The 15,500-nt window shown below is 39.8% G+C and overlaps 4 protein-coding genes across 7 annotated transcripts in view; 2 read left to right on the top strand and 2 right to left on the bottom strand.

Moving 5' to 3' along the window:
• The window catches only part of Usp47 (ubiquitin specific protease 47), a 120,277-nt gene that overhangs the window by 58,227 nt on the left and 46,550 nt on the right, over window positions 1-15,500 (top strand). The window lies entirely within an intron of this gene.
• kri (uracil phosphoribosyltransferase krishah) lies at window positions 161-1,358 on the top strand. Of its 2 annotated transcripts, XR_001773436.3 has the most exons (3): window positions 161-503; window positions 558-1,152; window positions 1,221-1,358. XR_001773436.3 is itself a non-coding variant. In XM_017244894.3 (2 exons), the coding sequence occupies exons 1-2, from the start codon at window positions 265-267 to the stop codon at window positions 1,099-1,101; spliced, it is 783 nt and encodes a 260-aa protein (XP_017100383.2). In that variant the 5' UTR covers window positions 161-264; the 3' UTR covers window positions 1,102-1,225. The 2 variants fall into 2 exon arrangements, 1 of the variants encoding a protein (XP_017100383.2); XM_017244894.3 differs by having other exon boundaries at window positions 558-1,225.
• mad2 (mitotic arrest deficient 2) lies at window positions 1,274-2,273 on the bottom strand. The gene is made up of 3 exons (XM_017244895.3): window positions 2,084-2,273; window positions 1,859-2,005; window positions 1,274-1,801 (listed from the first exon to the last, which is right to left on the bottom strand). The coding sequence occupies exons 1-3, from the start codon at window positions 2,154-2,156 to the stop codon at window positions 1,398-1,400; spliced, it is 624 nt and encodes a 207-aa protein (XP_017100384.1). The 5' UTR covers window positions 2,157-2,273; the 3' UTR covers window positions 1,274-1,397.
• The window catches only part of vn (membrane-bound neuregulin protein vein), a 32,259-nt gene continuing 19,296 nt past the window's right edge, over window positions 2,538-15,500 (bottom strand). Inside the window, exons 2-6 of one of the 3 annotated variants that reach the window (XM_043210523.2) lie at window positions 7,603-7,780; window positions 7,391-7,518; window positions 7,051-7,162; window positions 5,888-5,937; window positions 2,538-2,637 (exon numbers count right to left, since the gene is read on the bottom strand). In XM_043210523.2, coding sequence (XP_043066458.1) covers window positions 2,609-2,637; window positions 5,888-5,937; window positions 7,051-7,162; window positions 7,391-7,518; window positions 7,603-7,780 — 497 coding nt within the window. In that variant the 3' untranslated portion in view covers window positions 2,538-2,608. Of the gene's footprint in view, window positions 2,638-2,936; window positions 4,066-5,651; window positions 5,938-7,050; window positions 7,163-7,390; window positions 7,519-7,602; window positions 7,781-15,500 lie in introns of those variants that run through there. The other 2 variants (XM_043210525.2, XM_017244959.3) reach the window with 2 other exon arrangements.

The raw sequence follows: 15,500 nt of genomic DNA, 5'->3' as shown, positions 1-15,500 counted from the left end.
TAGATTTATTTTAATCGAACTTTACAAAGGTTACTGATTTGTATTTATTATTCTTAAATCATTATATTATATTTACAATTAAATTAGTTTGATATCATCTCTTATTTTTATCAGCAAAATAAAATATCTCTTCGTTTTGGTATTTTCTGACTCAACCTGGTCACACTCACCCACCCATACCTTAATAGCACGCGCTAGATCAACAAAGACCCCCTTTAATCCTCGATTTGTATACCAGTTACTGCCATTTAAATCAGTTGAATCATGTGCACCGGCTCTCCCAGCAGCAATGGATCCCAGTCGGAGGAGAGCAGCACTCCAGAGCAGCAACAGCAGACGGAACCGGACACTGAAAGGCAGGGGGAACAGCTGCTTCGAACACCCACGCGTGCAGTCGTGGCGGCTGCCACGGCGGAGGACATTCTAGCCGAGTACGGGAGCAACCTGAAGCTGCTAGAGTGCAATCCACAGGTGGCCGAGCTGCTGACCATCATTCGCGACAAGTAGGTGGCTCCTAAAGTGGGTCGTATCTTGTGCAATATCGAATCTTCCTGCAGGAACACCACACGCAGCGACTTCAAGTTCTATGCCGACCGTCTGATCCGCCTGGTTATCGAGGAGTCGCTTAACCAGCTGCCCTATACCCACTGCGACGTGGAGACTCCCACAGGTGCCATCTACGAGGGCCTGAAGTACCGCTCCGGAAACTGTGGAGTGTCCATCATTCGCTCCGGAGAGGCCATGGAGCAGGGTCTGCGCGACTGCTGCCGGTCGATACGCATTGGCAAGATCCTGGTCGAGTCAGATGCCAATACCCATGAGGCGCGTGTTGTGTACGCTCGCTTCCCGGACGACATTGGCAGCAGGCAAGTCCTGCTGATGTATCCAATTATGTCCACCGGGAACACTGTGCTGCAGGCAGTGAACGTACTGCGGGAACACGGTGTTCCCGAGAACTGCATTATCCTGTCGAATCTGTTCTGTACGCCGGTGGCTGCCCGTACTGTTGTTCAGGCGTTCCCGAAGCTAAAGATCCTAACCTCCGAGCTGCACCCGGTGGCTCCCAATCACTTTGGACAGAAATACTTCGGTACAGACTAGATGATAGGCAAAGTCGGCGAATACTTGACGACTAAGCGCTGCTTAGGATAGGTAGCTCCCAGTACGCCCTCCAACCTACACTTCGCTCCACTAACGGCTGCTCCTCTCTCTGTCCGCAGATGGCATTTGAAGCGACGTCCGGCGACGATCTACCAAACTACTATAGAAACTGTTAGCTTTTCACAAAACTGGCTTTTAATGCAACTCTCAATTACGTTACGTTGGTTACCCACTATTTGTAAATATAGAAAATGAATAAATATTTAAAAGAATTAAAATCAAAATCAAAGCTTGAGCTAAGTGCTCATCTTATAGTTAACAACGGTGTCCACCTTGTGGAGACCGGTCGAGAAGGAGCGTAACTGCACTGCCTGTGCGTTCTGGATGACAATGGCTCCCGTTTCGTCCCATTTGGCCGGAAGCTCTGTGTTTTGAAGTGTATGGATCATCACGTCGAAGGTGCAGATGCAGTCGAGTAGTGGAAGATAACTGACGGTGGCCGAAATCTGCCTCATTACATCTCGAATTTCGTTCTGGATGCGACTCAACTCCTTTGTGCTAGTGAACTTTGTGGCATCACTAGTGTCGCCATCGCCCAGCTCGGCCTGCATTTTAAAGTCCCAACATTCAAGTACCTCCTTGGAATGGGCGTTTGTGATGACCATGGAGATCTTGTTGATCATGTTCTTAGAAAGCCACTCTGGAAATTACAGTATGATTGTGGATGCACTTTCCCTCAAATTTAACCCTTCTTTACCTTCGGTTTGGCTCAAAACATTTTGTAGGAATGTTGTGATTTTAGGGTCCTTGGACATGAGAATTGTCAGTCCATACTGCTGGGTGTTGTCAAAGTCTTCCGCGGGATAAATGCCGCGTTGGAACAGTATCGAATTGATTCCATACTCTACAAAATTTATTTAAATAAAAAACAACAAAGGAGACGCCATTGGAGGCGGGCTTGCAGACTTCGATGGCTACTCACTAAGGTATTCCACAATTATCTGCGCGGAGCCCTTAAGGGTTATGCAGTTCTTTGTTGCTTGAGCCGTTGACATCTTGATTAAAGGAAAAACAGTCTTTAATTTTTGGAAATTTGCATACAAAATTTGCGAAAACTGCCGCTATTTTTGAAAGCTGATGAAGTTGTTAGGGGTGTGAGAAATACTGATGTATCGAACTATCGATTGTCTTGGGCCCGCTCAAGACCTTTGGCAGGTTTTGTATATACTAAAACAATGGATAAAAATACTAAATGTGTCATCACTAATTGTTTACCAGTGCTGCCAGATCAACAAGATTGCCCGCCAATTTAAATATTAAATTGGACCGTTAAATTTTACTTTTAACAAAATGCAAATAACAGCCAAACTCGAGAAGAAAAACACCCAAAACATTAATTACAACAAATTCTGTTTTTATTGGCCATCTTCTTGTGATCTAAAACTAATCATGAGATCCATTTTTCCGCTCAAACATATTTCCGCAGGGCTCGGCTAATCGAGAATCCTCAAGTCCATGGGGGGTTGAAGAGACCGCCTGTTAAGAGACCAAACGACACATTCATTTATCCAGAATATTCTCAGATAAAGAAAAATAGACTAAGCCGAAACCGGGCTCGGTTCGTTAGAGCTTTGGTTTGCTGTAATATTTGTATTTTGAGTTGGAAAATTATCGGCAAAAGCAAAGGAGGGAAAACCAAAGTCGGGTATCCACCAAAATCAATCAATTAAACGAAGTAGAAGAAGCCACAGAAGATTGAGAATAGAAAATCAGACCAAATCAAAAAGCAATCGGTTTTGTAAAATGTGAATTATTTGCAAGTTTTTAATTAAATTTTTTCTTACGCATCGTTTTGTTTGTTTTTGTTTTTTTTTTTTCGTTTTTGTTTGTTTAATGTTTTTGTTTTTAAATTAGAATTAAACTTTACATGGTATTTTTGGTATAAATCTTTCAATAATTAAATATATAAAAAATTTGCCACTTAAAATAATTAAAAATAATCTCTTCGCATCCTCACTTCCTCATCTTTATGCCTAGCCATACAAACTGATGTCAACATACACATTGCGAAAAAATAACTAAATTTGCATTTTACATATTTCAGTGCTAAAATTACGCAAATCATAAACGAGGACAAATAATATAGTATTTCGAAATTAAGTAGCTTTATAGTTTGTGTTTTGTGTGTGGGTACTTTTGGGGTGTTGTGTTGTTTGTTGTGTGTGGTGTGTGTTGTGCGTGGGCTTAGAGCTAAAGTTACGTTTAATTTAGGTGTAATTAAATACAATAAATTAAGGTTAAAGAAGGGCTTGCATTAACTTAGTTTGAAATGTACACAAAACTTATAGTTAGTTAAATCGATAGATATTTACAGGATTTATTACAAAGTTCTCGGCTACGTCAACCTTTGTTCTCATTTATATAAGTATATGTCTATGATACAACAACAAAAGCGCAACAGTGTCAGTGTCAGGGTCGAATCGGTAATGTTTATTCTCACTTTTATATCCTTTATATAATATATATATTTTTTTTGTTTGGATTTTTTACATTTTAAATATTCTGTCACCGTGCACAAAAACAAACGTTGCTAAAGTCAGTCTGGATCTGGAACTTTTCGCTTGGGGGGTAGAAGAAGGAACTCTGAACTCTGGGATTTTGGAAACATTGCGAATTTTGAAATGTTTTCTATTTTGGATACGTTTTTTTTTTCTTTTCATTTTGTAGTTGCAATTTTTGGAGAACGGTGATGGGATTTTGGTCTGCTGGTGCAACAAATTCTCTAATTTTTTAATATCGTAAAAAATTACAATTGTCGACGTTTTTTTGTTTTTATTTTTGAGTGCAGGGAAATCAATTTTTGTTTTTCGTTTTGTTTATAAAATCATAAAAATAATAAAACAAAATTCTATGCATTAATAGTCGTTATTTAAGGTATGTATTTGGCCGTAGATTACAAAATATCTGTGAAGAGATTAAATTATAAATAAAATTAAAAATTAATCTTCCAGTTTGTTGTTGTTTTTTTTTTTACTTTTAACTAAAAGCTGGCTAAAAAACCATTTCCACAAAAAGGGGGCAACTACAAGCATCAAAGTGCGCTCTCGAATAAAAGAATTCCATGCAGAGGATTTGTTTAGAAAGAAGCTTTTTGGCAAGAAAAGTTTTGAAAATAATTTTAAAAACTATCCTTAGCTTGGAATTTTTGTTGTTTTGATTTTGTAAGGAGACGAGCACAAATGAAGGAAGTAATAGTGAACAGAGTTACCCAAAATCGGAAACGCAAGAGAGATTAGTCAAAAGAAAAAATACATAAAAAAAAACAATCACCAATTAAAAGTAAACAAGGAGCAATATGAAATTGTTGGTTTTTGATTGATTTGAAAATAGGGTTCTTTACGGTGTTTTTTTTTTTTAATTTTATTTTGGTTTTGTCAAATCTACAGCCAATGGTTAATATCTAATAACGAGTAAGAACTAAAATTAATCGCAAATCATAAGAGTAATAATTGTTATTCGTTGTTGATAGTATTAAATGTTGGTTCCGGTTTGTTTAATATTTGCAAACTACAAAAATTACATCGAAAACAAAACAAAATTCAGTTCCAATATCCGTATCGATTGTTTAGTCAGTACATTGCCTTTTGTGGGTGAGTGTGTTGTTGCAAATGTTTATGCGTGTGTTTATTCGTGTATCTAACTTAAGAGAGCCTCTGTTGATTGTTATCGTTAATCGTGATATTCATATTTTGTGTATATATGTAGGTTTGTGTTGAGTAAACGTGGGCTGAGCCAATTGAACGATTCGACAAGTTAATCAGTACATTTTTCCAGGATTTCAAAAAATCTGTGTCCGCCTGTCCGTCTGTCCGTTGGTCCTGTAGGTCCTTTATGTTCGTATGTCCAGAAGTTGCTTAATAATTTTGTTTTGTTTTGCTGTTTTTTTTTTATTTTTTACATTTACTTGTTGGTGTGGTGTGGTGTAGTGTGTGTGTGATGAGTGAGTTTGAAATTAAATTAGGTTCCTATTTAAAAACTATTTAAAATAAACCTTCTATAGCACCCTTTGTTTTTATTCGTATTTATTTGATTATACTCGATTTTAATGATTTAGATTACAAAATAATAAATATTATGAACAACTTGTGTTAGTTATTTATTTTTTTGCTTACTCTTTGTTGTTGTTTTTAAGACTTTACTTTGTTTCTTTTTGGAATGTGTTCTCTAATAAAACTTTTAGTTCTGACAGCAAGGTATGATGGAGTGTGATAGAGGTTTGGATATATAGGTTTGGGGGGTATAGCTTTTGTTTCTTTTATTTAATTCTGTTGTGGTTCCGATTCTGCATACTGTATTTGTACTTTTTGTGTATGTGTATGTGTGTGTATGGTATCTGTGTGTATTGCAATTATTAACTATATTTGGTTTATTTCACTTTCTATTTATTTTTTTTAACGTTTTTTTAGGTAAGCTTCTTTGTGGAAGGATATCTGTGAAATGTGCAATAGGGAATTTCCTTGGTTTCTGTTTTTTTTTTTATTTTATATTTATTTATTTTTTTTTTGTTTCTTTCCTCTCTCTTTTTTTTAAATAGTTTAGTTTAGTTTATTATATTTTATTCATTATTTTGGTATGGGCACTGAGTTCGGTTCGTTTCGGTTTTTGTGGTTAACTCGCGACTGATTCGACGTAAAACAATCGATGCTATAGAAGTGCCTATTTTAGCAGTAATAACCTCCTTTAAAATCCCCAACACAAGGCTGGGGATTATTATTGCTGTACCTACTGTCGGGCATACTGTTCTCGCAACGTCTGCCAAAGAAATTGTTCGCGCAACTGAAAGAATATCAAAAAATAGGTTGGTAGGCTTGCATTAGTACACCAAATATTTAATATATAATATATTTTATAAACAAATATTATTCATATACATGTGTCTATATAGAAAAAAAGGAGAATGGCAGTGAAATGGCCATGAACTGCGGTGCTGCAGTTCGCATGACCACTTCAAAATATAAACAAAAAAAAAGAACAAACAAATTAGCCGTGCGGCATGAAAGAAATTTTAGCGAAAAGGGAAAGTGGGTGCTGGCTGGCGGGTAGCTGGCTGGGATGTGGCTAAGACATAGGCAGCGGACGCTCTCAGTTTATGGCTTCGAAATTACCAGATTTTTCCCACTTTCCCACAAAAAAAAGTAAAAAGTAAAGAAAATCCATCGCAAGGGTAGGGAGAAGAGTGAAATGCGCTTTTTTTGGGATACCACTCTGGATCGAATGGAATCGAATTGGCGTGCGTGTGCCCACTCACACACTCGGCAACTCAAACACCCAAATAAACGGAGGCGCTGAAAGACATTATTCACATGGCACACCCACACCGATGCAAGCGAGTGCGCCTTTGTGGAGTTCGCACTCATACAGGCACACATTGTATATGTGTGTACTCCCCTTGTTTCCCTTTTCCCAGGCATGTAATGCGATGCCAAAATATTAAAAGTTCTTAAGGCATATCTCCCTTAAGATGGACGTTTGGATAGGTGACGACTTTTAGTCGACTTCAGGATCAAAAATCATAAAGAAATAGTGGGTAGTGCTGATTTTCTTAACTCAATTCTTTAATTAGGGCATGTTTCGGTTTATAATTGCCTTCCAAGGACATAATTTTCGTCACAAAACTTTTACATTTTTTACTTGAAAGTGCCTTTGTCACCATGTCAGAGTTCTCTTGAGTTTAGAAGGCACCTCGAACGGGGGAGAGGTCTGATAAGACTGTCATCTGAGAGGTTTATCAAGAGGCTAGCCACTTGAGTTTCGAAATCAGTTTTTGAAAAACAGGCGACGATTTGTGACAGGATGTTCGAGAAGAGCAAAAGAAGATCTAGTTTCGTTTATCATATAGACACAGAAATGAAGGAAATTTAAGAATAAGAATAAAGCCTTAATACTCACTTGCAAAAGTATTCTCCCAGATCCGGTAGGAACGTACAAGTGCCATTGTGGAAGCAATAATCGATATTATCGCAAGGTACACCCATACTAGGAGGTTCCGCTCGAACGATAACTGAAAGATAATCGAATTAGTATGATTTAAACATAAAGTTTTTATTTATATACAATTTTATACATTTTCTGTATAAAATTCATATTGCTGGCACGCAGGTCGCCTTCAAACGGCCCCCCCATTAGATCATAAATTAGAAATGAATTGGAGCATTCGGAATTGGCCGGCGACTTGGTGGTTGCAACATCAGAAGACACCCACGGATTACGTGGACGGGGGTCGACTCACCTGGTTCGGCGTTGATCATGATGCGGCGCTTGATGATCGCCTTGGAGGCTTTGTTCTTGGCCCGGCACTCGTACTTGCCCGCATCGGAGGAACTATTGAAGGAGCTCACGATCAGTTCGGAGCGTCTTCTATTTAAATTGAGAATTTTTATTTATTATTTGATCAGACGGGAATAAAACACACACACCCATATATATACTAGAAACACTTACTTGTGATGCTTGAATTGGTAAACGTTGCGCTTGCGATTGATGGACCTGTCATCCTTGAACCAGGTGACCTTCGGCGGCGGCTGGCCCGTCACCTTGCAGATTATCTTCAGCTCCTGGCCGTGTTTAATGGTCGAGTTGCTCGGCACTGAGGTGATCGACGTGATCGATGCGTTCTGTGCTGTAAGGAATTACCAATTTAGAATAGAAAATTAGACCATGCATTTCTCTTTCATCGTTCAATCGAATAAGAAAAACAACCATCCCATCGAAACGATCTAGCTAAAGGGGTAATTGCGGAATTTTCCACCTGTCTTTATGGACTTTATATTATTCTCAGACATTGGCAGCCATAAACAAAATAGCAAACTAGAAAATAATTCAGATTCTTTAAGATTTTCCCATGAGTCTGGTGTTTTATGGGCGTCGCGCCTGTTTGGAGATCGTTAACATCGTTTCTTCTCTTCAACTTGGAAAGATTCATGGAATCGAAATTGGAAAAGGGAACTAAGTTGGCTTTATCACCGGATTGCTATTCCTTATCGTCTAGCATTACACGATCATGAGAAAGTACAATGGAATTCCTCAAATTCATTTCCGGATAATAAATTGTAAACTTTTAAGACTTAAGACCCACCCACCTTGGTGGTTATCTAAGTTCAGTTTCTAGGAAGAGGAAGGGTTCTACGAACCAACCTCCCGTGCCATCGCGTGCCCTTTTTATCAATAGATTTGGTTTAAATAGATTTTTCAGTTAGCCGGTTACCCAATTACATATTTAAGAGTCACAACAGACTGACTCACCAATGCCGGCGACTAATTGGCAATGAAACCTCTCGTATCTTCTGCATTTATTTTTTCTTAGCCGATTTGCCACTCCCCCGCTTTCTTAAATTTAGCCACCATATCACGTGTCTGACGAAGAGGGGTCTGGACGGGGACGGGGGCGGTTGCAGCTTTAAGGGGGTCGGGGTACTACTCGTCTAAGTACTCGTCACATGCTAATTGAGATCTGCGTGCGCTGTCTCCCCATGGGTGATTCATGATCATTCATCGATCGGTGGATCTATTTAAGTTTGTGGGTGTTGTGTGGTGGTGGTGCAATGGCAGCCAAAATAATGCACATCCACTGGGTTATGTAATTGGCAGGGAATACGAATTAATATTGTGGCTATACATATAGCCAGTTCCAAGCAGTCTGCAAAGTCTGCGCTGATTTAATGCCCAGCAAATGTTAATTTATGCGATGAGGATCGCGTGGCGAGACGAAGCTGTCCATATGGATATATACGTATAGATATAATGTGATTTTATATTCGCAAAATAAACACTGAGAGAAATTTTTAGAAATTATTAAAGAAATAAATAAGTGAGGACTCAGGGCAGAGTATATCTGAGATCCCACTTCCACTTCATCTTAGTCCTTTATTTTTCTTTCAGTGTACTCCTTTATATAGGTGCTTTTATTCTTAAAAATTTTTCATATATTTAAAGATAAATTATTGTTTATAATTTATGTTTGGCCCAGCGTCGGGCCATAAAGCAGCATTTTAATTGTGCGCGCCACTTTCTCACGCTCCCAAATTGTTTGCTCGTATCTGTGTATCTATGTATCCGAGTATCTGTGTATATCTGTGTGTATGGAAGAGATACGAAACGTCAACTCACAAGTGTCCACACACAAGACGATTAAGAATTGAAGGCACCAAGCACACAGCTACTCAGATACCCAGATACCCAGATACAGATACAGATACAGATATAAAACAAGTTGACAATTGTCATGAACAGCTCCTACTTCCCTGCCCGGAGCGGTTCTCGCTTTGATTTAACCAGAAATCCCAGCCAGAATAATAAGATGAACATTTTTATTTGACTTCTGCGTGTGTTCTGTTCGGTTCAGACCAAAAATTGGCATATCATATTGCTTCGATATCTGTCCCCCCCTCCCATACTCTCATTATGACTTAATTATGCGCTCAAAAAAAAAAAAAACCAACAAAATTAATAAAAAATTGATGTGATTTTATTTGAGTATTTTTTTTTGGTCGGGCCATTGGTCTTTTGACGGGAATCGGTATTGGTATTCGAGGGAGAGAGTTGAAGGATAAGGAGGTATCGATCTGAAATCCAATCCGACACACAGAGCTCATTGGCCTCTCGAGTGGGGTGTTTGTTTTTGGTGGGCCAGAGCCCAGCAAGTGCGTCAACAACTACGTCAAAGCTAAAGCTAACAACTAACACCAAATCCAAATCCAAATCTGAATCTATAGCCAAAATGCTGATGTCGCGACGCGCTTCCGGAAAAGTCTGGCCATCCAAAAAGTAACGAAAAAAGTGTGGAAGGAAGCGCTGCCAAAGAAAAGGCAGGAAAACTGTCGTCGTTTTCGCCTCGTTGGCAGTCTCCTCTTGCCTTCCAAGCCCCTCACAGTCAGACAGACAGACAGACTGGGACGGAGACAAGCATTAAAATAACTTTTCATATTTCAAATAATATTTTTTTTTTGTATTTTTTTTGCATTTCATTTTTCGCCCGACGCGCTTTTCTTTCCGAGCGTGACGATGCCGCCAATGATTCATGCAAATCCATCATCAGCCAGCGAACGGGCCACAAGAGAAGCATTTCAGGGGCGGTGTGGTATGGTTATCGCATCAGGTCGCGGTAACACAGTGGTGAGAGGGGCGAGGGGGATAAATTAAGTTGCTTTGCATTGAATTAATCAGCGGAATTGCATGCGACACGCCGACTGGCGCCATCTGTCGGTTCAAATTGCCTGCGAATCATACATATATATAATATATATCTGTACTCACTACACTGAACTACACTCATTGAGAAAAATGCAATTTACATAGTCATTACCCACTCGGATCATTGTTCCGATGGGTTTATCCCAATTGTGCAATCTTTCAAATGCAATTTTTTTCCCTCAAAAATTATCTATATATATTTTTATGCAATATACATATAAGTACAATATATACTTGGTATATTCAATTTTCAATATACGGCCAGCGAGTGGGAAAGAAAGAGACAATTTATTTTGGCAGCTCGGCGGGTGACCCACATTCTGTGAGATGCTGTCAGCGGAAGTTTTTCCAAAAAATAAAATTCATATAAATTTTCCCTCAACTTGGTCACCCACCCCATCTTCGCGTGCGTTTTCGGTTATTTACGATTTCGAATGCGTTCGAGTGTTATTTATTTGATTATTTTTGATTCATTTTTATTGGCCCGCGACATTGTGTCACTCCTGGCTGGATTCTCTTGAATAAAGTCCAAGTCGATGATTTATCGTCCCGTAAACAAATAATTCAACCACCACCACTCATTCACTCACTATCTTATTTGTCTGGATAATATAATAATGATTGTGACAATTGTAGCACGCGTCCTCCTCACTTTTGTTCACTTAATGTTTTGATAATATTTGCATGATAAGCGTCACCTATAAAAATTGCGCATACGCAGTGTTGGCCTAGGCAAAGGCAAAGGCCTTTCGAGTAGCACTGCAATGGCCTCTTATCAGTGGGATAATGCATCGACAACAGGTATTCAGTTGTTCAGTATATGTGATAGTTGATTAAATAATGGAAAGTGAGGGGAGTTTTCTTACTATTTTTATTCGAAGATGGGGGAACCCTGAAAATCGGAAACCTCACAAACTTGGCCATTTCTTATCCTTTTAAGCTGAAACTTGTCAATTTTTTGTATTATATCGTTACTTTTAAGTATACACCAAAAGGAAATGTGATACTCTACAAATATAAATAAAAAAAGCATAAAATCTTTTCAAGTAAAAGCAAACATTTCAAGAAAAAGGAACCAACGTGGTTGGAACAATGTCGCTTCCATACCCACAAGAAAAAAAAATAAAGATCTCAACAGACACATCAAGACAGTTGAAAGATTTTCACGATTTGAGAGAGTTGGATTGGAAAATGGGCAGATGGGTGGGGGGCGAATGGGGCGACGATGGGCGGATGGATGGCTGGCACGTGTGGCCAAAATGCTGGCAGAACTAATAAAACTAGAAAATAGCATATAGCAACCGAAACAACACCAACATTGGCAACGTTGTCGCCATTTGGTTGATGTCGATTTTGTCCATGTTTGTTTGTGATTCTCAGACGTTCTTGTTTATTTGCACATTGCGTATACGCACTGTGATTTCCTTTGAAGCGTTGACTTTCCACGTTTTTTGTCGCTGGCGCTGACAACTCAAGCAAATAGAGAGACGGGCATGTTTTGTAAGTAAAAAACAAAAAAAAAAAGGGGGCAAAGCAGGCAATGGAATTTGTATTTTCCACAAACATCAACGGAAGACTACCGCTAATGGAAGAATCTGCTGAGATCCAGTCTGAGGCGCATTTATCATTCATTTGGAATAACAATAACAAGTGTAATCTTCTCAAGATAAGCGATAAGTACCCGCCCCCTTTGGGGTTGATTTGAACTTCCCCTTTGATATGTTTTTTTTTTCTATTTTTCTATTTTTTTTTGATTTTGTATGTATTTTTACCCGGCACTGTCTGTTGCGTTTAATTAAGTCAAGTGAGCGACCGCCATGCAACAACAGAAGCGGCATCAACAGCGGCATCAATTGTCTTTGCCACAGCCTCTAAATGCCAAGAAATTTGCTTCAGATCTCTACGGTTGGCTTCTATTTACCTTATACACCGGAAGAAATATTATAGTCATTATTTAAAGTCCTCAAAAAATATAAATAAAATCGTACAGTTTTTGAAAACTAAACCCACCTGTCTGGTAGATAGTTTTTTTAAGCAAAACATTTTTTTTTAAGAGATTAATTTTTTTTTTTGTGTACACCTTTAGCTTGCATTTGTTTTGTTTATTTGGTTGGCTTTCTTTGTTTGCCGCTGCTCTATTTTCTTAGCTTTTTTAGTGGCTTTTTTGTGTGAGTCTCTCGGTTCATCGGCTAGCTGGCAGAATCTGCTCGCCCAGCTGTTACGCCAAACAAGATCTCTAACCCGAGCGAAATCGGTTCATTTGTATCTGCTAGATGCTGACTGTTTTTTTTCGGTCAGATTTAAATATCATCCCGCTCTTATCACCGAACCAGACTTTCTCACGTTCCTCTGACTAATTGCGGCCCCCAAAATGGCACCTTGGCACCCAGTTAGCTTGGCTTATCACTGGCCGTGTCAGCTGTGTGCGGCTAATGTGGTGGGTAATGCCACCTAATGCTGCAGCTGCCGTTGCAGATAACACTAAGTATGGGATTACGTGAAACACTTTACTGCAGGGCTTAATAAAGAAAAAACTTAAGACATTCTCTTTAATATTTTCCAACAAATTAATTAAATATATTTATGCATGTGCAGTGGCCATAACTTGGATAGAAAATATATATCGTTCGTATAGTGTTGTACGTATGATTCCCACACTGAAAGTCCCGAAATAGATTGTCTAGACATGTTGAGCAGAAAACTGCTTGAATTTCAAAAGATTTATTTTATGGCGGATTTATTTTACTACCAAAATGTTTAGACTTTGATTGGCCATCTAAATTCTTAATTTGTGTATATATTTGTATGTGTACCACCCCATCTTCCATCTCCCGTCCCGATCTATCCGAGAAGATAATACGTTATGGGGCTTATCTCTTGCCGGTATTCCGGTATAAACCGGCCACGTAACTCCCCCCTGGGCTGTGACGTCATGGCCTAATTGATTTATAATCTGTTGGCGCTACTGATAAATAAATTCCTCTGATAAATCCATCTCGATAAGCCGAAACCCAAACTTTCCATGCACGTGACGAAGATGCGGCAACCCAAGTACCGGGAAAGAAATCTCCCAGAAGAAAAGTCTTCTCAGCCTTGTGGCTGAGTCTTCTCTTCTTCGCCTCAGTGTTGCTGGGGTGATTGTTTGGGACCACCTCATGTGGCATGTTTTTCACGAAACTGTCAAAATGTTATGCAAATATTTGTGCCGGGATTTTTATGTAAATTTGTACATATTTCATCGTCATCATCGTTAGCGCTCATCTCACCAAATATTTCTCGCAGTGCATATTTCTGCTGCTCTGTTGTTTTTGTTTGTTTGTTTGTTTTGTTGTTTGTGTTGCGGCTGCTGGTTTGTTGTTGCTCCGACTTGGGTTTCTCCTTTTCCGTTGGGGGCGTGTGAATTCAAACAATGCGGCAGTGATAATAGCGATAACAGTTTAAGGGAAAAATGCCCAATTTGAAGGATTTCAGGGTTAATGTCTTGCAGCCAATAGATACTTTCATTCTTGGAAAGTGAATTCTATTCTGTGATGAGTAATATTTTATCTTATGAATGCACAAAACTTAATAAAGAGATCTTACAGACTTTTATTGTCTCTTAATTTGTTTAAAAAATCTTCTTCCTCTATATCTTGGCAAACATTAAACTTGTGTGTACTTTTTTGAATGCAATCTTGTGGGTGTCAACATTCCTCCAAGGTCTCCCCCTGTCTGTCACGCTCGAGGTGTCATCGAAAAAGGCCCCAGGTCTTATCTGTTATCGTCTGGTTCAAGTATCTTTTGTTTGATTAATGCAAATCGCAGAATTGCAACTTGCAGAAGTTCACTTCAAAATTATTTTCTTGCCACTGCTGCTCATCAGGCCTGGTGCTCTGTGGTCTGAGGCGCACAAAGCGCCTGATTGCTGATAGCCATCAAGGAACAGGGTCTCCATCCAGACCTCAGACAGCACAGTCTGGTGGAGCGACCTGGACTCCAAAAGCCAAAGAATCGAACAACCAAGGCAACGACAACGACAACAGCGACGACGACTGACTGCAATTGTTTGGCAATGACAAAGCGCACCTCCCAGTCAGCCAGCCAGCCAGAAAGCCAGAAAGCCGGGCCCAGACAGCCAGGCCGGGCCAAGATAGCCAGGCTGGCTTTGGAGCTTGAGGTTGAGGTTGAGGCTGAGGGGGCTAAGTAAACAAACCATAATTAAGTTGCAGAGGCAGACGGCTTAGTCGTTCACTAAGTCAGTGAGTCAGGATGAGGACGCGAAACGTGGCCGATGATCTTAATTCTTTTTAAATCGATCAATTTCCACCGACGACATTATTTCTTATTTTCCTTTTTTTTTTTTGTATTATTTTTATTATTTTTGTGGCCCATCCCCGGCTTGGTCGTGGCCTCGTCTGGATTACGAGTTACGTGGGTGAGCTTGGCCAGCAAGTGGAGTGACTAAGCGTTCTCTTTTCTGGTTTTGTTTTCATGGCTTATCGCGATGCGTGGCGCGCCCTGCAAAATGGCTATAAATAGCAACACCCCCTCTCCAAGCCAGGTCTCATTGCAATGGCTAACTTTATAATAAGCCATCACCTTGATTATCATCACTAGCATCATTATCGAGTCAAGCAGGAGGCTATGAATCTGGAGCAGAATCTTGACCGAACCGAACATAACCCAATTTCAAGTGGTTTGCCGCAAAAGGAAAATGAGCACATTACAGAAAGAGTGGCTTTGTTGGGAAAAAGTTGCCACATTGTGGCAGAGACTCATCTCCTCGCCTCCTCGACGAGGAGCTTATCTCGGACACGTACTGGGATTTGAGCCTGACTGACATTTGTCAGCGTTGTGAATCCTTTTAGCTGATTTTTGTCAGCCGTTTCTACTCCGAAGCTGCTGCTGATGCTGCTGAGCCGACAACTTCAAAGTTTTCCAACTTTATCAGCGTGAGAAAATCAAGTGGCGGCCCAAACAGAACCATTTACTGTTTCGTATTGTTTTTTGGGGTCTTGAGATCGGAAAGAGAGAGTGGAGCGCTGTGGCGTTGGGGGTCTGGGAGCTGCAGCTGCTGGCGGTTGGTGGCTGGCTTGCAGAATGCGACCTTCGGCGAGCGGGCTTAACGGTTCACACCCACAACTCAGCTGGCTTGGCTCAGAGACGAAGAG

Source organism: Drosophila bipectinata, chromosome 3L (genome assembly GCF_030179905.1).
Source record: "Drosophila bipectinata strain 14024-0381.07 chromosome 3L, DbipHiC1v2, whole genome shotgun sequence".
Lineage (NCBI taxonomy): Eukaryota > Metazoa > Arthropoda > Insecta > Diptera > Drosophilidae > Drosophila > Drosophila bipectinata.
This window is presented reverse-complemented; position numbering and strand designations above follow the sequence as displayed.

Coding starts and splice junctions, on each gene's coding strand:
- kri (XM_017244894.3), top strand. CDS start 265: ATGTGCACCGGCTCTCCCAGCAGCAATGGATCCCAGTCGGAGGAGAGC. Junction 504..557: donor CTGACCATCATTCGCGACAA/GTAGGTGGCTCC, acceptor ATCTTCCTGCAG/GAACACCACACGCAGCGACT.
- mad2 (XM_017244895.3), bottom strand. CDS start 2,156: ATGTCAACGGCTCAAGCAACAAAGAACTGCATAACCCTTAAGGGCTCC. Junction 2,006..2,083: donor GATAATTGTGGAATACCTTA/GTGAGTAGCCAT, acceptor TAAATTTTGTAG/AGTATGGAATCAATTCGATA. Junction 1,802..1,858: donor TGTTTTGAGCCAAACCGAAG/GTAAAGAAGGGT, acceptor TGTAATTTCCAG/AGTGGCTTTCTAAGAACATG.